Source organism: Emydura macquarii, unplaced genomic scaffold, assembly GCF_026122565.2.
Source record: "Emydura macquarii macquarii isolate MOO-44397 ecotype Brisbane River unplaced genomic scaffold, CSIRO-AGI_Emac_v2 contig_1146, whole genome shotgun sequence".
NCBI lineage: Eukaryota > Metazoa > Chordata > Testudines > Chelidae > Emydura > Emydura macquarii.
The window spans coordinates 13,717,517-13,743,528 of record NW_027131283.1 but is presented as its reverse complement, the minus strand read 5'-3'; the positions used below and the strand labels follow the sequence as shown (position 1 = coordinate 13,743,528).

The 26,012-nt window shown below is 43.8% G+C and overlaps 1 protein-coding gene across 1 annotated transcript in view; it reads left to right on the top strand.

Moving 5' to 3' along the window:
- MCM9 (minichromosome maintenance 9 homologous recombination repair factor) overlaps positions 1-26,012 on the top strand; it is a 79,273-nt gene that overhangs the window by 1,685 nt on the left and 51,576 nt on the right. Inside the window, exons 2-5 of the mRNA XM_067546657.1 lie at positions 385-701; positions 12,053-12,369; positions 18,106-18,187; positions 20,184-20,384. Of these exons, the coding sequence (XP_067402758.1) occupies positions 392-701; positions 12,053-12,369; positions 18,106-18,187; positions 20,184-20,384 (910 nt within the window). The 5' untranslated portion in view covers positions 385-391. The remainder of the gene's footprint in view (positions 1-384; positions 702-12,052; positions 12,370-18,105; positions 18,188-20,183; positions 20,385-26,012) is intronic.

The window sequence follows — 26,012 nt, the reverse complement described above, 5'->3', positions numbered from 1 at the left end:
ATACATGCTTAACTTCATGCATGTAACTAGTCGCTTTGCAGTCAATGTATGCTGTTAAGTTTGTAAAAGGTTCAAGGGCTAGGGAAAGGCACTTAATGGAAATTGACATCAATGAAAATTTATTATATTTATTTCAATGAGAGTTTTCACTGAGTAAGGTGTGCAAAATAAGTCCCTTAGCTAAAGATAATGTATATATTTGTCATATGATATCACTTTACAAAGTATCTTTATCCCAGTTTAATACATTTTGTCCTGGCATATAATGTACTTAGTGTAAAATAGTTTACATTGGTCACTTGTGACCTTAACAAAAATATTCTTTAGAAAAATTGGATTTCTAGTTTTTTGGGATGTTTAATTTTTTCCCTTTTACAATTATAGGTTCAATATGGTATTAAACGCTGACCAAGTAAACCTAATTGGACAAGTGTTTGAATCCTATGTTTTGGAACATCACAGGAATGACATCTTGCATATCTTAAGGGAAAGAGATGATGAGGGACATTACCCAGTCATTGTTGATGCCCTCACCCTTTTTGAGACCAACATGGAAATTGGAGAATATTTTAATGCATTTCCAAATGAAGTGCTACCTATATTTGATAATGCATTGCGCAGGGCAGCCATGACAACTCTGCAATTCACTTCTCAAACTCATGATTTTAGCATTAAGCAGAATCTTCATGCCAGAATATCAGGTGAGTCATTGAGGTGTGTAATTCCATGAGATGCTGTAGACTAACGTTTTATGGACAAAGGGTAGGATTCGCAAGGGACTTGTGTGCTGCCTAACCCTGTAGGTGTCTAAAGTCCCTAAAGATTCTACAGTCCACTGGTTAGGGCACCTGAGAGGTTGGAGACCCACGTTCCAGTCCCCTTACTCTCCATGAGGCAGACCTGGGATTTGAACCCAGAGCCACACATTCTGAGTGACTGCCCTAACCAGTGGGCTAAAGATTATAAGGGGGCACCAGCACTATTTCCTCTTCCTAATTTTTTCCTAAAAAACGGTTTAAGTGCCTAATTCCAAGAGAGGGTTCACGGCTGTGACTCCCAAACAGAGATAGATATCTCGCTGGCCAAGAGTTAGGCACCTAATTCCTTTTGAGGGGCGCATCTTACGCCACACCCCTCTCCTCAGCATTTCCTATTAGTTAGTTTAGGCAGCTGTTTGATCAGCTTGCTGGCTGTTGTGTATCCCATTCTTAGGGGCCTAACTCTCCCTATATGTTGTAGTCTTGGCGCCTAATTCAGGGTTTTGAATTCCACTAGGCAGCAGAGCAATGCAATGCTGAGCATTGCAGTGCCTAAATCTTCCTTGTGAATTCCACCTTAACCATTCCAGTGCACTCTATTTACTGGAAACTAGTGGAGTGCCTAGTGGAAGAAATTACTGTCCTTTATGTGTTTTTATATTTGCAATTTAAATATGTAAAGAACAATAAGAAGTTTAAGTATATTAGAAACAAAATAAATCCTAGCAATGTTATAAACCTATTTACTAGATGCAGACGGCAAAATTGTTAATGATGCAGAAAAGGCAGAAGTGTTCAATAAATATATATGTTCTGTATTTGGAAAGAAGCAGGATGATGTGCTTTGTTCCCTGGAGAATGATAAATACTTTCCAGACCAATGGTAACTATGGAGGATGTTAAACAACATCTACCAGGGATAAACATTTTAAAAATAGCAGGTCTGGATAATGTGCACCAAGAGACCTAAAAGAGCTGGCTGAGGAGATCTCTGGCCTGCTGATGTTCATCTTTAGTACATCTTGGAATACCAGAGAAATTCCAGAAGACTGGAAGAGTGCTAACATGCCAACATTCAAAAAAGCTAAGTGGGACAACCTGGAGACCTATAGGCTAGTTAGCCTGACATCAATCCCGGGGGGAAATAATGAAAAAGCTGATATGGGATATTGTTAAAAATTAAAGGCTAGAAGTATAATTAGTGCCAGTTAATATGCTTTTATGGAAAATAGGTCGTGTCAAAGAAACCTGATTTCATTCTTGGATGAGATGACTAGTTTGGTTGGTAAAGGTAACTACATAGTTGTAATGTATTTACATTTTCGGAAGTATATATTCACTTAATGACATTCTGATTAAAAAAATTAGCACTAAAATATCAATAGAACACGTTAAATGATTAAGAAGTGGCTAATTGACGGATCTCAGTAGTTGTTAATAGAGAAACATCACTGAATGGGGGTGTGTCTAGTGAGCTCCTTCAGGGATCAGTATGAGGCCTGACACTCTTTGACATATTCATCAATGATCTGTAAGTAAATAAAAAATCATTGCTGATGAAATTTGCAGATGACACAAAGATTGATAGGATGGTGAATAATGATGGGAACAGGGCAGTCATGCAGAACGATCTGTATGTTGGGCCCATTCAAACAAAATGCATTTTAATACAGCCAAAGGCAAAGTTACACATCTCAGAACAAGGAATGTAGGCCATACCTACAGTATGGGGGATTGTATCCTAGAAAGCAGTGACTTTGAAAAGGATTTAGAGGTCAGAGTGGACTAAGAGCTGAACATGAGATCTTAGTGTGATGCTGTGGCAAAAAGGGCTTATGCGATCCTTGGATGTGTAAACAGAGAAATAGTGAGTAGAATTTGGGAGGTGATTTTACCTCCATACACAAAAATGGTGCAACTGATATTGGAATATTCTCTACAGTTTTGGTGTTCACATTTTAAAAAGAATGTTGAAAAAGTGGAGAGGGTGCAGAAAAGAGCCACAAAATTTATGTGAGGGCTGGAGAAAATGCCTACCAGTGAGTAACTTAGAGTTCAGTCTGTTTAGTGTATCTAAACGAAGCTTGAGAGATGATTTGATTATGGTGTATAAGTACTTTCACAGGGAGAAAATACCAAGTACTAAAAGATTCTTTAATCTAGCAGAGAAAGGAATATCAATAACTAATATCTGGAAGCTGAAGGCAGACAAATTCAAATTGGAAATGAATTTTTAACAGTGAGGGTAATTAAACATTGGAGCAAACTACCAAGGGAACTGGTGAATTCTCCATTTACTGATGTCTACAGATCAAGACTGGATGCCTTTCTGGAAGATTTGCCTTAGCCAGACAAAGTTATGCGTTAGTCAAACACAAGTTAGTACAGAGTACCTCAATACAGCGGTAACTGGAGGATGTCCTGTGATATACAGGAGGTCAGAGGTTCCCAACCTTTTTGAGTGAAAGCCCCACTAGTTAACACTCAGTAAAACACATGCCCCCCACGTTCCCCCCACCAGCCATAGGGCTGGTTTACACTTACCTGGAAATTCGGCGGCAGTCGACGGGAGTTACGCAAACTACACAGAGTGGTTTGCGTAACTCACGTCAACTGCTTCTGCGCGCTGTTTACACTGCGCTGAGCCGTTCCCGTCGATTCAGCGCTATGCTACTTGAGGGGGTGGACTTACTCAGTCGATTTCCTGAGCGATTGAGCGGGTCTCACTGACCGTTCAATCGATCCTGAAAGATCGATCTGGCACCGGCGATTTTGCCGCCGTCAGTGTAAACATAGCCATAAACTCATATAACCCCTATAAACACACATAATGATAATAATAATAATAACAACACTGAATTACATCATAATAATAATAATAAATTACTCTTACCTGAGTAAGAAGCTAAGCCTGCCCTGGCGCAGCCTCCATTGCATGCTCCGTGTGGCCCCGCCTCTTCCCATCCCTCATGGACTGAGGGTAATGGAGGTGGGCTCTGCTGCAGGCCCCCATCGGCACGGGGCTGCTCCTCTCTGGCCGGGCGCCCAGTTAGTGTGGGGCTCGGGGCAGCTGCTCCTCCGCTCTGACCAGGGCGGAGTTCAGGGCTGCTGCTCCACTGTGGAGCTCGGGGGGGTCTGCCGTTTGCACCCGGCGGGTGTGGAGCTTGAGGCGCAGAGCTGAGGCGGCTAAATGACCTCAATGTTACTGAAGCTTCATGGACCCCCTGGAATCTTTGACGCGCCCCCCCCCCCCCCCATGGGGTCCCGCCCCCCAAGTTGTGAACTCTTGGACTAGATGACCTAATGATCCTTTCTGGCCTTAAAATCTATGAATCTATGAAAGTCAACAGAGAACTGCTATTTGTTTAAGAGAAGCAGAAAATATAGCACTCAGAAACAAAGCCGAAAAACCCCCAACATAATTTGCTATAATCCAGAACTGCTGCTTTAAAATCCTGCATGAGAGAACAGAAAACTTTTACAAGATAAAAAGCTTGGTTACAATTAAAGGAGCATTACTGGAAATTCTCAAGATCAGTACAGAGAAAGAGTTGTTATTACTATATATTATTTGTATTACATTTATCATATTAAACTTTATTTACGTAAAATCTCTTGCAAAAATTTACATTACTTTAGCTACTGTATTATAAAGACAAATGTACTGTATCAAATACAATATAACAAATAAGATGGAGGTGAGAATAGAAACTGAGGAACAGATGAGGATATAATCTTAGGTCTTAATGCGTGGTGCTCATTGCAGGATCAGGGCTTAGACCAAAACCTGCGTATTGATTTGTAATGCGAGGACAAGCTCATCTAGGCTGTGAAGGGAAAACAAGATGGGGTCTCTGTTTTTGCTGAGAACTGATTTTAGAAATGGCTGTAAAAAGCCTGAAATAGAAAATGTTCTTTTAGCAGTTATTTAATCTTAGAATGTTTTAAAATAATAAAATAATTAAAAAGTCTAAACACTAATAAAAATAAAATACAAAAAAAAACCCTTATAACTTAAATAAAAAAATTACAAATATTCAATCAAAAATTCCTAAATAATACTTTTTAATATATATAACCATAAAAACTGTAACATGTAAAAACTTGTTTATACCACCCTATAAATACAGTCAGTTTTTTAAAAGCAAGCATCGTTCCTTACATTTAAAAAAACCACCTTCTTTACATAAAAAATAAACTTTAACTTTGCTAAATCTATTGTTTAGCTAATTCAAAACTATCCGCTGAGCAAAAAAACATAAATAAAAACCCCTAAATTTAAGTTCTTCCACAAGGCCCAGGCATAATAAAAGGCCTGCCCTCTCAATTAAAAGGAAGGAACCATTAAGTCCAGGCTAAAATTGATTGTTGGGAACAACAAAGGAGAAAACAGAATGGGAGTGAGGATAAAGGTTGAAAATCGGTGTTCTAGAGGGGGACATCAAGCAGAGATCCCTGAACATCACCCGCTGCTCCTGCTCCTCACAGGTGTCCAAGTAGTCAGTAGATGCTGCCCAGAGGAACTCCTACTGAGGTACTGGTTGCACTTTTCCCTTCACCTCCTGTTTCTTGTATATCCCATCTGTGATCCCACCATAGGCAGAGGGTATAATGGCTGGGAGACGCTGACTCTTCGCAACCAGCTGCTGGCGGAAGCTTCTCTGCCTCTCCGCCCTGCCCATGCTCCACCCCCACTCTCTACATGCCACCACGGGAGGAGTCGGCCTCCAGCGGCTGCTTCTGTGCGTGGCAGACCCAGCCTGGGATGGACCCAGCGCCACAGGCAACTCAGCATGGGGCCCAGAGTGGGCAGGGCATGGTCTGTGCCCCCAGAAAGCAAAGGGTGCCTGTCCTCCCTTCCTGATGTTGTGGAGCCTAGCTGGCACGGGGGGTCAGCCCCCTTCCTCGAGACCCCAAGACCCCTCCCTGCCCACCTCTCATGCCTCTTTGCCCTCTTCCCTGAGAGGCTCAAGTGGCAAGTGGGGGAGCAGGCCGAGCAGAAGCGGGGCCCACCTGGATCCCCTCTCCACCCCGGCCACTGGCTGGGCTCCGAGCCACCAAGCAGGGAGGGCAGGTGTCATGAGCCCTTTGCTTTCTGGAGGCACAGCCCAGGCCTTGCCCATGCCGGGCCACATGCTGCATTCCCTGTGGCATTGGAGGGTGGTGGCTGAGGCACTTGGGGTGGGCCGGGCCAACTCCTCCCGTTGTTGCATGTGGAAGTTGGGAGTGGAGCATGGGCCGGGCCACAGAGGAGGGCCGGCCCCCTATCCTCCCTCCCCAAATGCAGGTGTCACATGCTGCCCATGTGTCCCACAATGTCGCGGGACCTTCTCATCAACTTCTTCCTGGCACTGGCCAAGATGGCCATCCATGATACCAGGAGGAGGATACTGGACGGGAGGGTGCTCAGTAGCAGGTTCTGGAGGACCCTGAAGAGGGGCTGCAACCTGATACACTCTGTAGATGTGCATCAGGGTCTCCCTCTCACTGCAAAAGGGACAGATGTCAGGGGAATTTGTGAACTTTGCCAGGTACACACCCTGTGCTCATGGCTCCAGGGAGGAGTTTCCAATTAACCTCCCAGGCGGGCCATGGCACCAGAGTGGAGTATAGACTGGCCCACCAGTGTTCCTCTCCCTCCGCAGGTGGCAACTGGTCCCACCATTTGGTGTTGAGGTGAGACACAAGAGCAAGGAAGTGGATGGTATGAAGTATGAGTGTGTACAGATGTTTTCTGGACGTGTCTTGGAGGTGGACTGGTTAGATGTCAGTCAGCCAACTCAGGTGGCCTGTTGGGGTTGGCCAGGGAGGCTTACAGGCCCAATGATGAGTTCTGTAGGGCCAGACGTGAGTGGTTAGCAGGGAGCACCATCCTACAGGACCTCTCAAGGAAAGTGAGAGAAGCAAGAGGCAGGGCTGCCCTCACCTACTGCAACATATGACAGCGGATACACAGGGTGTGCAGCCCCAGATGCTGGCCAAGCGGCACAACGTCCATCCAATCCTTCAGATCGTAGTCCAGGAGGTCTCCAATTCTGGTGGCACCAGCCAGAACTATCCTTTGGCGCACCAATGGGGACTCCATCCCCAGCATAGTCAGATGGGGGTTCTGTAACAGGTTCTGTGAGCAGGTCCTCCCCTCGCTGCAGCTACTGTGGACCTGGTTGCTGACACTAGCTTCCAGGTCGTGGTAACAGACTGGCAGCTCAGAGAGGTCTCAGGGAAGAAAGGTACATGCCCAGATAGAGGAGTGGACCCGCACCCCACCAGATGACATGGTGCATGGGTGAAAGAGAGACTGCCTGCCACCTGTCCCCAACCATCAGACCAGAGCTCTTGACCCAGAGGGAGGAGGCTGCTGCATAGATGACTTATCAAGCCTCCACTCATGCCAGGTCTCCCAGGTCCTGGGCCACAAGGAGCATGTTGTCAGCATACGCTAAAAGGCCCACCCACACATCTGGCTTCCAGAGCACCAGCCCCAGCATCCTTTTGGGGAGGAGATGGAGGAAAGGTTTGATAGTGATGCTATAGACCTGGCCGGACAGTGGGAAATCTGATGTACCCCTTAACCAAAGGTGACAGATTCAATCAAGGCCCAGGTGAGCTTGACCAGACACCCTGCAGAGGCATACGGCACTTGGAGAAACCCCACAAAGCGGGGTCTGAAGCCAAATGCCCGCAGAGTGCCTATGAGATACCTGTGAGCCACCTTATCAAATGCCTTCTCCTGGTCCAGAGACAGGAGGGTGAGTGACAGACCATCCCTACATGCTAGAGGGGGTAGGTCCTGGACCAGATAGGGAGTGTGAAAAATAATCCAGCCTGAGATGGCATAGGTCTGGTCAGAGTGGTACATGTCTGCTTCAATGGACCCCAGCTGCAGTGAGATGGTGTTCACCATGACTTTATAGTCCGTGCTAAGGAATGAAACTGGAAATCAATTCCTGAGATCTCAGAGGTCTCTCTTTTTAGGCAACAGGATGAGTATGGCTGCCTGCACAATAAGGAGAGCACCCCATTCCCCAAAGACTTGGCCCAGGCAGTTGTGACATCTGCGCTGAGGACATCCCAGAATGTGCGGTAAAACTCCACGGTCAGCCTGTCCATGCCTGGAGATTTGGTGGTGGGGCATCATACAGAGGGCCTCCAAGAACTCAGCCATAGTAAGAGGATACTCTAACCAGACTTGGTCCCCCACGCTGACCATAGGGATATCCAGAGAGAGGAGACTGACATAGAAGGCCCTGGTTTTTCACTGTATCTCCACCGGATCCATGAGAGGGGTGCCATGCTTTGCCAGGAGGCAGATGATATGATTTTTGACTCCCCATTTTTTCTCCAGAGCACAGAAGAAGCAGGAACCGCAACCCATTTCCTGAAGGAACTGGGTGCGAGATCGAACAAAGGCACCCCAGGCCCAGAGCTCATCACACTTCTCCTGACACACTCTGCCAAGGGATGAATCCCTCCGGCAAGAGGCCAGGTGCCGCTCCAGATCCAAAACCTCTCGCTCCAACTTTTCTATTGGCACATTCTGCCTTCAGCTGGCCCCTCAGGTATAGTCACAGCAGAAGAGCTGATCACATGCCTTCCCCACATCCTACCACATCTGTGCTGAGGGAAAGGCATGCCTCTGGCTTTGCCAGGCCAGCCAGAACACCTAGAAGGATGCCGCAAAACCCACATTCTCCAACACTGTTAATTGCAATGCCAGTAGGCTGGCCCCAGCTGCTCAGAGATTAGTGAGGTCATTATGGCCACCAGGTCCTGATGCTGGAGGAATGATTCAGCAAGATGCGAAATCAAGAAATGTAAATAGTCCAACTGGGAGTAGCACAATCAAATATCCTCCACCCAGACATAAGTGAAGGTGGTGATGATGTCCTGGTAGTGGTCTCGCCAGGGAGTGATGGTTGACAGCCTCCCTGAGGATATCCATGGTGTCCTGGCACTTCTCTATCCCAAGGTGGTCCTGTGCTTCTAGGATGGTGTTAAAATTCCCTCCCAGGACCAAGCACTCATGAGGATCCAGAGTGCTGAGGAAGGCAGATGCCTGCTGATAGAACTGCACTGGCTCTGAGCCTGTAATTGCGGCATAGATGTAAACCAAGAAAAAAGCTGGGGTAGGGGACAGGAAACTCCACGAGTATGCACTTAGTTTTAGGTGCATTCTTCCACTGGTGGGGGGAAGCATTGTTTAAACCTCAACCCTTTATGAAAGTAGTAATGTGTTCAGCAGAGAGTGGGTAGCTTATACTGCTTCATCCCTCTCTAACCCTTTGGCAGCGTGGCTGCTGCAGGTGCCTTAGTACATTTCTGGGACATGGTTAAAAGATAGTTGAGCTAGTAAACACTACAAGACAGAGTTGTATTTTAATCAATTTGGGGATAGTTATCTGCATTGTAATCCTCTGACACCATTAGCTTTTGTAGTGCAAGTGGGATCTTACCTAAACGGCTTGCTTTAAAGGCAGAATACATTGTTGGAAGAAATTATTAGTAATAAAAGAACATTTCATCCTTTTTGTCACAAAGTAGTGTCCTTACTATTGATGCTAAATTTGTTGTCAAGGTGTTGATATAGAAAGCAATGCCATGCATGATTACTTGAAGTTGGTTCCCCCTAGAAGCCAGTAGTTAGTGGTTTCCTATGTCGGCCAAGTGTAATTGCAGCTTTTCCAAAAGTTACTAAAATATTAGTATTGCGCATGGAGAATTCCTGGCTTTTGAGCTAAGGAGTTCAGTTTCCCATTATACAGAGTGATGTCAAGCCTGAGGTGCTTACACTAGTTTCCAAGAAGTTATCACTTTGATATAATTATATAGTGTACTAAAATCCATCAATTTCTTAATATAAGATTTTGAATATTGGCTTTATTTCTTTTGTTAAAAAATTGCTGAAACATTTATCAGTTGTTAGTAGTATCACACAGAGTTAATGTTTATTAATTAAAATGTTGTTATATAGACCTATGTCCCTGAATTTTGATGATACACGTTTACGTAATCTTTTAGTAGTGCTGAGTTAGAAGAATTAGTTATAAAATATACAGTATCTTGTGTTTCACCCCAAAAAACCTTGTTTCAAAAAGTTATCAACTTTATATGTACATCCATGAATTTAATCTGAATTGTGACTCTCTCTTTCATATTCCTATTTTGTGAGTTCTACTAGCAAAAAATAAAACAATTTGCCACCCATTTTACAATTTCTGCAGACTTTATGCAACCATTAATTTTGTGATATAAAAGGGATGCATGGCTTCTTCTTTCTTACCAGTTCAAGGTCATGAAGTGTGATGTAGTAGCTCCCTGTGTTTACAAAAATAGGGATGAATTAAAGCATTTGCACATCTCTTTGCTTTATAACGAGCATCTCTTTTTTTTTACTCAAAGTGTTACTGGGATTAAAGTACCAAAGAAGTAATAGAAGCCATAGGAGTCAAATAATTTCTGGATAGTCCATGCCTACAGAAAGGCTGAAATTATTGCTGCAGGAATAAAAAGGATGGGCAATATGGATTAAAGGTTCTTTCAGCCTAATTTCCTAAGGATGCTATCTTCCATTAAATTGGCATAGGAGACTAGAAACTCTGTGTTTCAATTTGTGGAGTTTCTTCTTCATTTTTCCACCTCTAAGGAAGAGCAGGAGGAACAGCCCTGAACACAGTGGACAATATAGTCTCTAACCAAATAAATAAATGTTCCTGAGTGGAAAAAGCATGTCTTGGAATCCAAAACTGGGTGAAAGCCTCTTTCTGCCTTGGGTGAGAGCAACCTTGGCATATGCACTGGTTAGGGTCAGGTAGGGTGAGAGAAACTACACTCAGCTGCACAGAACCCCTTTGCTTCAGGGGGAATTAAAAAATAAACTTGCCTGTCTGAACTTTTCCATATGCAAATATGAATGTATAAGATTTCCTTTCACTGTGCATGGATGAGGGAGTTTTAGCTTAATTACCATTAGCTTAAACACCAATGTGTGCTTGGTAGCAAAGCGGTTATATAAAGTTGAACCTATAATGTTCTTACTAATGTACTAAAAGCTACTCAAGAACACATGTACACCTCAGGCAAAGAGTTTGGGAAACAAAGTAAAATGAGCGGGTTGGAGTCCCTCTGTTGCTCAAAATACATGAATTTCCTTCCAGATCTAGTCTCTCTGCTCCTCTGATGCTCACTCAGATAATCATGCCACAAGGATGTACAGTAGCCAGCTGAAGTGCTGCAGCTTTCTCCCCGTGTCAAATGTGCTATGCTTAATGAAGGTCATAGAGTTCATGCCTGTTACTGGAAAAAATGATGCCAGAGGCAAACATGTAAGAAAATACATAGCTTTTTAGTGTTTCAAGGGGAAATTCTGTCACAGTTACACAATCATTACTCAGTTTACTGTGTAAAATTAAAGAAAATAGTAACTTCCTGGGAGGCAGTTATTATGAGTGCTATCATATATCAAATATTATTAAATGCATTTATTTTTGTAAAGGCATTGTAGGCTGTTCAGGTATATTAATCTTTCTAGCTAAGGGTTTTGTCCTGCATGGTTCTGAATGTCTTATGACCAATTGAATGAGAGCTCAACATTGGCTCTTAGGGTAACACTAGAGCTGGACAAGTATTGCAAAAAATGTACCATGACTATTCATTTGAACTTATAAGTGAGCTTGCTTCAGTTGTGTTCATAACCTGTCTGTGTTCATTTTCCATCAACTTTCCCGACTAACTTTATTACTATTGATCCCAGAGAAACGTAAATTTTAAGGTCAGACGCTCACAGAATGTGAATGTTAAATGTGCGTATTTTGAGGATTCATACCAGACTATGAGTTATGCTTGTTTAACAAGGGAAACAATACCATATGATTTATATGGCTGATCACAGATAAACAACACAGCTCAAATTTTATATTTCAAATAGCAGTCATAGAGTAAATGAAACTCACAAAAAGGTCATCAAATAATTTCAGTTAATGAATACATTTGAGAAAAATCTATGAACAGAAGACAAAAATCCTCAAGCCACTTACAATGAATTACTGCCTAGCTTTTGGTCAAAATAGGATTGTAGTGCTGTTATGTTTTCTCTCCATGTTAATTCTCTTATGTGTTTAGATATTTTTGGCTAGTAGATCAGAGTAATGAAATGGCCCTGGATGTTACTCATGTCTACCTTTCTCTCCTTTTCCAGTTAAGAAAATGTCTTCCTAGCCTACACTGCTAGTGAATATACATTTCATGTTTATAAACTGTCTTGTGGTTTTAATAGTGTATGTATTTTCATTGAACAGGTTTGCCTGTTTGCCCTGAGCTAACCAGAGAACGTATCCCTACAACTGGAGATGTGGGTCACTTTCTGTCTGTCACTGGGACTGTTATTCGTACCGGTCTAGGGAAGGTCCTGGAGTTTAAACAGGACTACATGTGTAACAAGTGCAAGCACGTTTTTGTGGTCAAAGCTGATTTTGAGCAGTACTATGCATTCTGCCGTCCATCAACCTGCCCTAATGAAGAAGGCTGCAGTTCATCTAAATTCACTTGTCTCTCAGGAACATCCTCTGTTCCCACCAGCTGCAGAGACTATCAAGAAATCAAAATTCAGGAACAGGTAAAAAAAAATAATAATAATAATGGAGGGGAGAGGGAAGGGGATGAATGAAATCAATGAACCATGTGGAAAAATAAATTATTCTAGTAAAAGTACTAGGCCCTTCATTGCTAGTATAAGCAGATACCACCGCAGTAGAGCTATACCTGCTTATGCCAGCGATTAATTGTTCCCTTGTCACTAATAAAAGATTTGTTAACATGCTACTATAAATGGAAAAGCTGTATAAATCCTTTACAGTCATTTAAAACAATTGCCTGTATCGGAAGGAAGCTCCCAGATGCCTTTAGCCTGTAATTTCGAGACTTCAAGTTAAAGAGCTAGAAAATGAAGCTTATATCCACAGGAACTACCATGCAGGTTTATTCCATTTGCTAAATGTCTGTATTAATTGAAGTTAATTTATGCATCATAAGAAACACAGCCAATGCATGGATTAAAGTGGGGTGTTCAGAAGTTACAACACTAAGGCCTTTTCTACACTAGAGAGTGTTGTTAACACAAGTTACAGCGATGATCAAAAAGCGCTGTAATTACAACGCTTCTGCCAGTTCACACAGCCCTCATATTGCCAAAGCACATCCACAGCTGGTGCTGTAGCATTGACAGCAAAAGCAGTACACAATGGGTAGCTATCCCACTGAGCAACTCACCACCTTGTGCTGCTAGCACTTGTGGGAAAGCGGAGAGGATCACAATGCATTACGGGTGCGGGCTCAACGTCCCACGATGCAGTGATTTCCGTCCCGTCGTTCCATGGGTTTCCGACTGTGTTTCACGGCATTTTTCACTGGCCCCAGTTTCTTGTGCGCCCACCATCCCTATCTGAAAGGATGGATCCCGCACTGCTCTCCACTGTTGTCAGCGTTGTGAACACATCGCAGCTGCTCATGCAGGATATCATGAGTTCCCAATCAGAACAGGAATCTAAGGCGACTGACCTGCTGTGTCCCATGCAAACAAACAATGTTGGATTGCTGTTTGCATTCACGGAGCATCTGCACATATGGCACCGCCGTTTTTGGGCATGTGAAACAAGCACTCAGTGGTGGGATTGCAGCATCATGCAGGTCTAGGATGACAAGCAGTGGCTGCAGAACTTTTGAATATGCAAAGCCACCTTCATGGAACCCTGTGCAGAGCTCGCCCCTTCCCTGTGGTGCAAGGACACCAGAATGAGAGCTGCCCTCTTGGTGGGGAAGCATGTGGTGATCGCTGTGTGGAAGCTAGCAACTCCAGACTGCTACCAGTTGGTTGCTAATCAGTTTGGAGTTGGGAAGTCCACCATTGGCGCTGTGTTATTGCAAGTGTGTAGAGCCATTAATCACAGGAAATGTGCAGGAAATAGTAGATGGCCTCACAGTGATGAGATTCCCTAACTGGTGGGTGATGGCACGCATATCCCAATTTTGGCCCCAGACCATCTTGCAACAGTGTACATCAATAGAAAGGGGTACTTCTCTATGGTACTGCAGGCGCTTGTGGATCATCATGGGAGTTTCACTGACATCAATGAGGGTTGGTCAGGGAAGATGCATGACACACTGGCCTGTACAGGAAGCTGCAAGCAGGGACTTTCTTTCCAGACCAAAAGAGTCCAATGGAGGATGTTGAAATACACATAGTGATCCTGGGAGACCCAGCCTACCCCTTACTGCCATGGCTCATGAAACCTTATATGGGCAACCTGGATGGCAGCAAGGAGTGCTTCAATAACAGGTTAAGCAGGTTCCAAGTGACCATTGAATGGGCATTTGGCAGATTAAAAGGTCATTGGCAATACCTTTAAAGCAGATTAATGCTAAATGAGGAAAATATTCCCATGGTTATAGCTGCCTGTTGTGTGCTCCATAATATTTGTGAAGCTAAGAATGAAAAGTTTCCCCCTGGGTGGAGTGCAGAGGCAGATCTCCTTGCAGAGAACTATGAACAACCAGATGTCAGGGCTATTAGAGGGGCACAAGCGGGGGCCATTTGAATCAGGGAAGCTTTCAGGAACCATTTTGACAATGAGCAACAATAAGGTGTCTCTGTAAATAGCACTGTTCTATCCAGCTTGCACTGTGTATCAATGTAAGCTGCAACCACAGCGTGCAAGAGACAAATACAGATTGCTTATCCTTCACAGAGTATGTCTTTATTATATAACAATTATTCACAACACACACAAAATGCTGGGCGGGAGGGAAGAAAGCAGTGGGGGGCAGTGTGAGTTATGACAACTGGGTTTAAGTCCAACTACCATCTGGAAGCTGTCTGAAGTGGTGGAGTGAATGGGGTACCGAGTCAAGCTGGGAGTTTGGTAGGAATTTGTGGGTGGAGTTTAGAGAGGGCATAGAAAGCAGTTCTGGATTGGTTGCATGGCGGAGGGGTGCAAGCACAAATGAATTCAGTCTATAGCGTAATGAGTGACTTTAGCAGTTCCGTTTGCTCCTCCATGGCTTTTATCATACACTCATGACCTACTATCACTTGGTCTCGGTTTTCCCTCCTCTCCTGCTTATCAATTTTTTGATTTTCAGTCACACTATATCTCCATGCCCTTTTTTCTTTTTTTGCCTCAGAGGACTGGAGGAGTTCTTGGAACATCTTTTTGCTTCTCCATGGTCATTTTCTTATCAGCCACAGGCACTTGGCAGGTGTGTAGGGGTTTTCCCTCAAGTGCACATCTGTAGAAGCACAATAAACAATGAACGGAAGCATGATTGTCAGTGCACTAATAGCATTGATTCATTACTGTAAAATACATATCTTTCTCACTGTCCCCTGGCAAGCGCGCAGTTCAATGATTGCCCAGGACATGGTGAGTTGTGCCCAGGGTGTAGGCACTCAAGAATTCTCCTGCGTCCTGCAGGCCAGAGCTGGAGGGCTTGGACTGGTTTGAACCCTCCAGGGTTGAGAATAGGTCCTGACTCCCAAATCGTCAACCCAGTCTCCTGCTCCGCATCTTTCTCCGACTTGATCTCCTCCATGACTTCCTCATCAGGGTTGAGTCTGCTGCCCGCTGTCTCCGGGCCTATGGAGGTATCCACGGAACTCTTGGCAGTATAGGTGGGGTCGCCACCGAGAATACTTCCAGTTCCTTATAGAAGCATTCTTTGGTTCTGCACAAGAGCAACAGTTTGACTCCCTAGCCTTTTGGTACCCTTGCTACAGCTTCTTGATTTTTGCATGGCACTGCAGCGTGTCCTGTTCATAGGCCTTGTCTGCCATGGCACAAGAAATCTGACCGTAGGTATTGAAGTTCCTTGAACTGGAGCGGAGCTGGGACTGCATGGCTTCCTCTCTCCAAATGCTGATCAGACCCAGAAGTTCTGGTGTGCTTCAAGTGGGAGAGTATTTGTTGCGTGGAGCTGTTTGTTGCCATGGAGAGTGTTTGTTGCCATGGTCAGCTGGGAAGATGAGATGTGAGCTCTCTATGCCAACCAAAAGCAGGAATTGGAATTTCAAAAATTCCCAGGACTTTAAAGGGGAGGAGCGGATGGCTGCAGGGCAGTGAAGTTCAAACTGATGGCAGGAGCAGTCAGGATGGGCATTGTGGGACACTTCCTGGAGGCCATTTACCACGACATAATCAAGCGTGGTGTCCACATTGATGCTTTGTCACTAAATATTTAGCGCAAAAAGCTCTGTGTTGAGGTGGTTTTATTTTGTTGCAAAATCAGGGGAATTTGGTCAGGGGGGTGGGGGAGGGATTGTAGTGTGTACACCACCACTGTTTTGGCACAAAAACCTGACTTTGATCAACAAAAGTCTGTGGTGTAGACCATCCCTAAGTATATGTTGTCTAAGGGTTTGTCTACATAGGGAGTTATTTCAGAATAGCAAGTCCTGATTATCTCAATATGTGTACTCTCTTATTCCAAATAAGAGTACCTTATTCCAAATTAGCTTAATCCACATGGAGTTAATCAGAAATAGTTAATCTACTTTAAATTCCTACCCTATGCTATACTGGATTAATTTTCCTGTGTAGATAAATCCTAAACCAACTGTACATATGGTTTATATGTGATAGTGATATTTGAGGTGGCTCCCATGGAACCACTTTAGCCCAGTTATGGCAAATGCCATTTCTACGAGTGCTACTGCCCTAATAGCAAATCTGGAAATATCTACTCCTGCCAGTCTGCAGTCACCTACACAAAGGGTAACTGAACATTTTGCTGCCCAAGGCAACATGTAGTCATTTGTATGATAGTCAGTCCTGAGGAATGCCTGAGATTGTTGCTTAATTGGGGAAGTTATAACAAAAACTCAGTATAATGGGGACATACTTGGCCAGTGCCAAGTGGTTAAGAGGTGTTTAGCCAAGTGTTAAATATTCTAAGTAAAATATTCTAAGTTCTACAAAATTTGGAAAAAAAAGAGAAATTTTAGTTAATATTTCTATTATTGTATTTTTGTTCAGTACAGTAACTTATTCAGACTTCTTTTAAGTGGCCTCTTCTTTGAATTGGGGTGATATATCGTCCAAATTAAGAGGGCTCTGGGGTGTTTGTGCATATATATCATATATACAAAAATAGAGTGGTCTAGAGTGTGAAATGAAAAATATTTTGACAAATTAAGGATAACCAATGACTAAAGAAGTTAAAATATTTCCGATAGCATATTACCTATGTTGCATATTCTCTTTATGCTTATTCCAGATTTTTAGTTTTTATTAAAACTTTAATTTTTTATTTTTCTGTATGCCAAATATCTGCACTGTGGGATAATTTTCATTAGTAGTATGAACCTATTAATGTTAATGGAATTACATCAGGGATGAATTTGACTCTGTATATGCTATCTGTCCTGTTCACTGCTGCCAGTAACTAATGTATCCGCCACCAGTACGCACAGAGATGTGAGTTGCCTGTAGCAATTAGGTAATAGACAAAAATGCAGAAACAATTTCTAGGCACTGATGAATTAATTAACCTAAAATTTTAATATGGATGAGTATTTGCTACAAAAATAAGAAGGCACTTCTGATTGCCATTCTGTCTGCAGTGTACATTTTAACAATCACGGCAGGCTTTTGTGAGTAACTGGGAAAAAAAGTGCTTTAGATGGAAATCGCCTGTGACAAGATTGCATAGACTTTGCCTTGGAGGAAACCAGAAATACAACAATTACTGATGTACTTGTCAATACATATTCTCCTGGTTGTGTTTGATTTGTTTTACCCCGCTGTTGGTTTAGTCTTTGGGACTAAAGTGTAAGTTTCTTTCCAACCCTGTCAAATCTTGATTAAATACCTGAAGTGGCATCTTGAAGTATGTACATTTATGAGGAACTGTTTAATTTTTTAAGCAGGTGTCAGTGCCCACATTAAACTTTGTTTATTCAAATCATGCCTAAAGTAATTCTCAGTTAATAAAAAAAAGTTCATTTTTTGCAATTACCTTATTTTTGTAGAGCTTTATCCAGCGATATGTTGTAGTTGAGCAACACCTCACAGAATAAGGCTCCTAGATATAATTTGAAGTCCAGTTCTGCTTCCTTTGATGTCAGTGGCAAAATTCCCATTAACTTCATGAGAGCAGCTGTATGTTCATTGTATGAGTTCTGTGAGAGAAACTAAGGATATACGTCTTTACAGGGAATGAAATATGGGTCTTTGGTGTGCAAAATAATTATTTTGTTGCAAACCAAATGGTTTGGCTGGTTTGTAAACCAAAGCAACAGCATGTGGCTGTTGGATGGCACCTGCCTGTAATAAATGCAATTTTTCTTCCTGTCTCCTAGGTTCAAAGGCTACCTGTCGGAAGCATCCCTCGTTCTATGGTGGTTGTCCTGGAAGATGACTTAGTGGACAGTTGCAAGTCTGGTGAGGGCAATGGAGTCTTCCCATTTAAAGTTATATATAATTTTAATTACGCACATTTGTACTTTGGGTGTTTTCAAGTTTATATTTCATTTGAAAGAAGGCATCCGCAATAAGGCTGTCAGTTTTAAGGGTTTGTCTGGTGGGAAACACTCGTGTCACTTTGTTATTATGCTAAATCAGTATGTTAATATAGCAAATTAATTGTGTTGCAGAAAAGACCATCCCTCCATGTCCATCATGACATGTTGACAGAAAAACTTTGTTATATAATGTTTCATGGTCTCCAGAAGTTATTCTGAGACCTGTAAATACCAGGATACTGAATCTCCCTGACTAAACTGGTACCAGTCTCAAGGTCTTTGAGACTGGTGACAGTTGTAACACCATAGTGTCTCTCTGATGGTTTGGGAAATCATGTATCCTAATTTCCCGTAGAAGAAGGGTTGCAGGTGGAAACATCACCTTGGTGTGCAGAGACAGTCAAAAAAGCAAACAAGCCATTAGGATGTATGAAGAATGGATAGAAAATAATATTCAGAACGTTATAAGTCCATTATATAAACTGCTAACACCCCCTCACCAGGAATACTGTGTTCACTACTGATCACCCTCTCTCAAAATAATGCAGTGGCCAAGATGTACCAAAGCGGCACTGGCCGCTGTTGTAGAAAGGAAAAGACTAGATGGCATAATCCAATATAGCCGCTCCTATATAATTGGCCAAGACTGATCCAGTATAGCAGCAAATAAGAATGAAGTGGGGAAACAGAGAGCGCACAGAGCCCCTGGTATGGGGAATGGGGGCCCTGGAATGAAGACAAAATACAGAATCCCTGGCATAGGGGTAATGGGGCACAATGGTATGAGGAGAGAGGGACGTGGGGAACACACAAGTCCCTTGGCATGTGGTGGATAGGAAATGGGAGAAACACAGAGCCCCTGGAAGGGGGAAGTGTGGAGGACCCTGGTATGGAGGGGAGGCAGAAATGGAGGAGGCACACAGAGCCTGTGGCATGGGAGAGAGAATGGCGGACAATGGTCTGGGAGGGAGGAATGGGGTACACATATTGCTGCTGACATAAGGTAGAGGGTTGGAGGGAATCCCTGAAATAGAGGGGGACAGGAGGGCGTCACACATGGACTTATGGCAGGGGTATGGAAGAATGCAAGGAGCCCCTGATATGTCCAATGAATTCAACCTACGGAAATAGCAGAGTGGTTGTAGTGTTATGGCAACTTCAGAATGAAATGAATAGCATAATGCACGGAGTTCCACTCATGATTTAGATGTCTGTATCGAAATAAAAAAGCAAGTGGAAGCCTTAGTATTTACAACAACATAGGTTTCTGACTAATTGTATCTACAAATCAAAATGCATGACAAGAATACCAAAAAACATAGAGATGGAATTATTTAGTAAAACCATCAGATGAACTTTGTCAAATCAAATTTGGGCCAGTTTTAGGTTTAGGAAGCCCTACTGAAAAGTTTCTATTAAATATTGCAGAATTTTTACTAATGCATGAAACCTGAAAGTGAAATTGACTATAAACAGATCTTAAATTAACTAATCTCATTTTCATTGACTAAAGCAATAAAGATGCAACAAGAAAGCAAAGAGCATTAACAGTGAAAGTAAATAGTATACTTTTTCTTGTTAAATAGATAAGGAATTTTTAAAATAAATTTTTGAACTGAACAATTATTTTATAACTCTTAAGACAAGTTATATTCCTTTCTTTTTTTGTTTTGGATTCACAATTTAAAAAAAAATGATAACAAAATGTTAGTCCCAGCTTTTATTCATAGACATAAAAAAGGCTACATAATGTTGCCTATTTTGGACATGCAGTGATTAGCGTAATTTCTTTTTTCTAGCAACATCTGCTCTACAAATGTCTAAACTGCCCTATTATGTTTAATTTAGGTGTTAATTTATGTATCTGTATATACCAAGCAGGATGTTATTGTGACTAATTTTGTCCGTACCCTCAGGTGATGACATCACAGTGTATGGAGTGGTAATGCAGAGATGGAAACCATTCCACCAGGATGTGCGCTGTGACCTAGGGATTGTTTTGAAAGCCAATTACATTCAAGTGAACAATGAACAATTGACAGGAGTTATAGTTGATGAAGAGGTTCGCAAGGAATTTGAAGACTTCTGGGAAAAACATAAGAGTGATCCCTTAGCAGGTTTGTAGATTAAAGTGAAAACAGGAACTGTGCTCAGATGTTTGCTGGAGACAACACTGAAAATTATGTCCTTCGAGTGCTTGCTCATGTCCATTCCCAATTAGGTGTATATGCGCCACATGCACCGGTGCTGGAAAATTCTCCCCTACTGGTATCTGTAGGGCCGACTCTAGTACCCTCTGCAGCGGCACGTGAATGCACCAGTATAAAGAGCTCTGCGGGCCCCCCTCCCTCTCAGTTCCTTCTTACCGCCTGTAACAGTGCTGGAATGCTCTCTTGCTATGGCAAGCTCTTCCAACTAGTGGTTTTCTTTTTCTCTTAGTGTACATAGTTCAGTTGTTTGTTATTAAGTGTTAGTATTAGGCTAGAGATTGGCTCAGAGATGGGGTATGGCCTGGTCTCCGTGTTTTAAACCCTGTGCTTCATGTAAGAAGCCTGTGTCAGACAACGACTCCCACCAGAACTGCTTGGGAGAGACTCGTGTGTGGGGAAACTGCGAGATTTGCAAAGGTTTCAGGCCCCATTCCCAGAAAAATCGGGACATTAGATTGCGAGCACTTCTAATGGAATTGGAACTTAGACTGGCATCAGAACCGAGCTGGTCGGACTCGGTGCCAAGCATGTCGGCCTCAGTGTGGAGTGCCCCTCCACTGCCATCATCTTACTGGCACTGATCACCATCTCCAGTGCCTAAGAAGAAACAGAAGAAAGCACACACCGAGCAGGGGCACTCGCTGGTGCCAAGAAGGGAGAAAAAGGGCATGGGAAACCAGGCGAGACCCATGTTGGGCTGCCAGTCACCATCAACCCACGAGGCACCCTCACCCATCCAGGTCCTGAGCCCTACACTGGACACCCCACCGACTCCAAGGAGTGGCAAGGGCCCTCGGCTCTTGATAGTGCCCACGAGACCTGAGACCTTCCAGGTGATAAAGGACCTTTTGGCCATCCCCATGCCTCCAACGCCCGGCATCGCCTTCGTCCGTGGGACCTCTCTGGAGAAACGGCACCCGTCCCCAGAACACCACTGGTCTCCCGATCCCTGACACTGATTCCTATATAACCAGAACAAGTCTCCGGTATCCAAACCCCGGTTACTGAGCCCCTACAAGAAACCCAAGGACAAGAGCCGGTCGCGAGTGCAGCAATGTTCAGGGTCCCGGCACCACTTCCTGGCAGTAGACCATCCACACTCCTACTACGATGCAGAAGGGGCAGGAACTACTGAAATGGGTGGCATCGAACCTGGGACTTTAGGTGGAGGAACTGAGAGAACCCGCAGATGACCCGTTTGGCATTATGCCAGCGGCAGTCCCATCCAGAGTGGCCCTTGCAGTTCATGAGGGAGTAGTGAAACTGGCGAAGACCCTGTGGCAGACCCCGGCCTCCCTGCCTCCTACGTCCAAGCAGGCAGAGAAGAAATATTATGTTCCCATGTAGGGGTTTGAATATCTTTATATCCATCCCTCCCTGGGGTCAGTGGTGATAACAGCTGCCAATGAAAGGGATAGGCAGGGACAGCCAGGTTCCACCCCAAAAAATAAAGACGCTAAAAAGCTAGACCTTTTTGGACATAAGGTTTATTCCACGGCTAGGCTGCAGCTGCTCATATCTAACCAGCAAAGTGGGTAGATCTGATTATAACATCTATCAATTGTTGGAAAAGTTTTCAGACTCCTTGCCACAGGCTTCCAAGCAGGAGTTCAAGGCCATTCTGGAAGAAGGTCAGAAGAGCCTCTTTCCAGGCCACCTCAGATGCGGCTGACTCGGTGGCCAGAACCATGGCTTCTTCTTCGAGTGATGTCCCTGTGGGTGCTCCACTTTAGGTGTCGTCGCGTCCCATGCCCTTGATTGGAGATCTTCTCAGCAGTATTCGCTCGGGTCATGCATGTGCAGCTCTCACCTTGTGGCGCTGTTGGCATGTCTTCTGACACGCGTACGACCCGACCCCCTCAATTCCTTCTCAACCATCCATGGCCTGAGACAGAGCATTACCAGCAGTTAAATTTTTTCCTTGTTAGCAGCATTAGAGTTAATTATTAGCTTAGTTTAGTCATAGTTAAGTCTGTTTTAGTCAGTTAGTTACTTATCTGTTTAAAAAAAATACATTATTTTTTCTCCGAGTAGCAGCGCTCATAGGAATAAGACATGCCAGGTTCCCCTGGTTTTAAAAGATGTATCTCTTGTAGAGAGGCTATGCCAGTGTCAGATGGACACTCACTTTTTGTACGGTGCTTGGGTGAAACTGTAAAAATCTGAAAGCAAGGGCCAGGAGGGACAGAGACCTGAGGTTGAAGCTAATTCTAATGGAAAAATCCCTCAGACCCTCATCTGACCTGGGACTGGACAAGCCTGACTCAGAACACACACAAAGAAAAAAGCCTCATCTCCTACTTCTAGCTCTGCCACAAAAGGAAAGTGTTTGCCTAAGAGGCTGTCCCCCAAACCAAGTACCAAAGAGGCTAAAGGATGCTCAGGTACAACTCAGTCCGTGCCATCTAAGAACCTAAAACGTCCTGGTGAGGAGTTGAGTGACTTACAAAAACTGTCCTCCTTCAGCACGGCACCGCATAAAAATATGGTGCAGAAACTGCCTGACCAATTGTCAATGGCGACTGTGGCACCGTCAGGTTCAGCGGTGCCAAAGAAAAGTACGGTGCCGAGAGAAACCACGGCACCCATGCTGGCACTGAAACCGATCATGGCACCAGCAATAGAAAATATGCTGGCCACAGCACCGGTGACCAAGAAGGTACTGACAGCAGCACTGACTGTTAGTGACGCACCACTTGTGCCCATTTCCGATATGGTTCCGACCTTGGCACCGACTACCATCATGGAACCAACAGGAACCACAGCACTGACCTCAGCACCGTCAGGCAAAAGAAGGTGCAAACAACATCACATACAACCCATCCAGACTTCATCCCCAAGATCGGAAGGCACCACTGAGTCTCCAATATGCTTTGCACATGACAAGGCATTTTCACCAGTACGCTCCCTCAGTGCCAGTGATAGTGATGCAGAGGAAGCTCAATTTTTGTCTCCCCTACCAGACCGTCACTAGCACCAAGTGATTATAGCTACCATAGGGGACACAAACCATATCCTTGTTATGGTCCACCATGGTTTGCCCCTCCTATACCATATCACATGCAGTGGCATAACTGGGATGCCAGGTCTTCCCATTCTACAGCATGTGAGAAACCTACCAGCTTCCATATGAGTACAACAAAATCTGTGAGACCATCAACTTCAAATACAGTAGCTGAAGTGGGGAAGGAACCTCAGATGGAGAATTTTACTGTGGAGCAGGATACATCTCCTCCCACAAATGAATCATCATCTTCACCAGATGAAGCTGTGATTCCCCCTGCATCTACCATTGTGGATGATCCTAAACAGTTCAATTATCTCTTTAAGAGAGTAGCTCAGGATTTAGCGATCCCTCTAGAGGAAGTAACAGAATCACACCACAAGTTGCTGAATATATTGCATACGGCAACATCATCCAAAATTGCACTCCCAATGGACAAGGCTTTAATGGAACCTGTCAATAATATATGGATGACACCAGCAACCATTCCTCCTACCAACAAGAGGAATGATAGAAAATATTACATTCCAGCCAAGGGGATGGAATTCTTATTCACCCACCCACCTCCGAACTCACTAGTCGTAGATGCTGTGAACCAGAGAAGAAAGCAGACAAATTATAAAACCACATCACACGACAAGGACTGGAAACAACTTGATTTATTAGACAAGAAAGTCTACTCATCCTCTACTTTATTAATGAGGGTCTCTAATTATGCAGCACTACTATCGAGTTATGATCATAACATCTACAAGAAATTGTCATGATTTACCAATGACATTCCAGAAACTAAGAGAGATCAATATAGGAAATTGATTAATGAAGGACAACTTGCAGCAAGCACATCTCTGCAGGCTGCTTTATACGTGATGATACCATGGCTAGGACAACGGCCACAGCCATTGTCATGCATAGGGATTCCTGCCTTCATTCTACAGGCTTTCTGAGGGAACTGCAGACAAAAATCATCGACAAAACACAGCTTTTTGCTGAGAAGACGGACGAAGTCCTGCACTCCAAGAAGGATTCCAGGGCAACCCTCAGGACAGTGGGCATATATACGCCTGGAACGAAAAGGAAACACTACTGGTTTCACCCCAGTGCTTGCAGATATCCCTTCCAACAGCACTATAGAAAGTACGAACCCCAAAGGGGAAGACAATGATCACACAGACACAGACAGCCACAACAATCATCCACCACTTCTCAACCTACACCCATCCAAACAACAGTTTTGAGGAGTTGGTCGAGGGTCTGAGAAACCCCAATCAGCAAACAGCACCAGCCTCACTAAAGAAAAATTTCGAATTTTGCCTAAGACAATTCCACCTCAATTGGCCAACAATAACAACAGACAAATGGGTTTTGGAAATAATCAACTCAGGATACACCATCCCATTCATATCCATGCCCCCCTCATCCTTCCCTGTCCCTTTTCAGGGACCCATCTCACGTGCAAATATTGCTACAAGAAATAGACCACCTTTTACAAATAGGGGCATAGAGCACGTACCATCCCATCACACAGGGAAAGGATTCTATTCCCACTATTTCATGGCACAGAAAAAGAGCGGGGGATGGAGACCCATACTAGACCCCAGGGCATTAAACAAATTCGTGAGGCGACAAAAATTCAGAATGGTTACTCTAACAACCATAATGCCAGGCACTGCAAAGAGGGGACTGGTTCTCAGCCCTCAACCTTCAGGACGTGTATTTTCATATTACTATTCACCCGGCACACAGACGTTTCCTAAGATTTAAGGTCTCCAGCAACCACTACCAATACAGAGTCCTACCATTTGGCCTTTCTATGGCACCGAGAGTGTTCTCCAAAGTGCTCGCAGTGGTAGCGGCACATTTAAGGAGACAAAGAGTTACCATTCCTCCATATTTGGACAATTGTCTGATAAAGGCATCTACCCAAAACCTAGCCAGACGAACAACCGATCAAACCCATAAAAATATTTCAGAAACTTGAACTAAGGATAAACATCGAAAAGTCCACTTTGAATCCAACTTAACGTCTGGAATTCATAGGAGCAGACTTGAATTCAGCAATAGCCAGGGAATCACTACCAATGCCAAGGATTCAGAGCTATTACGGACCTGATATCATTGGTAAGGAACAGACATACTGTAACAGCACGTGTTGTCCTACAGCTTCTGGGTCACATGGCAGCTACAACGTTTGTAGTGCGCCAGGCTCAACTACATGCGATGTCTCCAAGGATGGCTAACTTCAGTATACAGGCCAAACAGCCTGAGGAGAGTATTGACAGTACCAAATGAGGTAAAAGACTCCCTTATATGGTGGACTCAGGAAAACAACATGATGACGGGAATTCAGTTTTCCCAGATTCCGCCATCAATCATGATCACCACAGATGTGTCAGTCTTAGGATGGGGAACACACATGCAGGAATACACAATTCAGGGCAGGTGGTCAGAAACAGAAACTTACCTTCACATAAACATATTAGAACTTCGAGCAGTGTGCAATGCATGCCGACACTTTCTACCACACATAA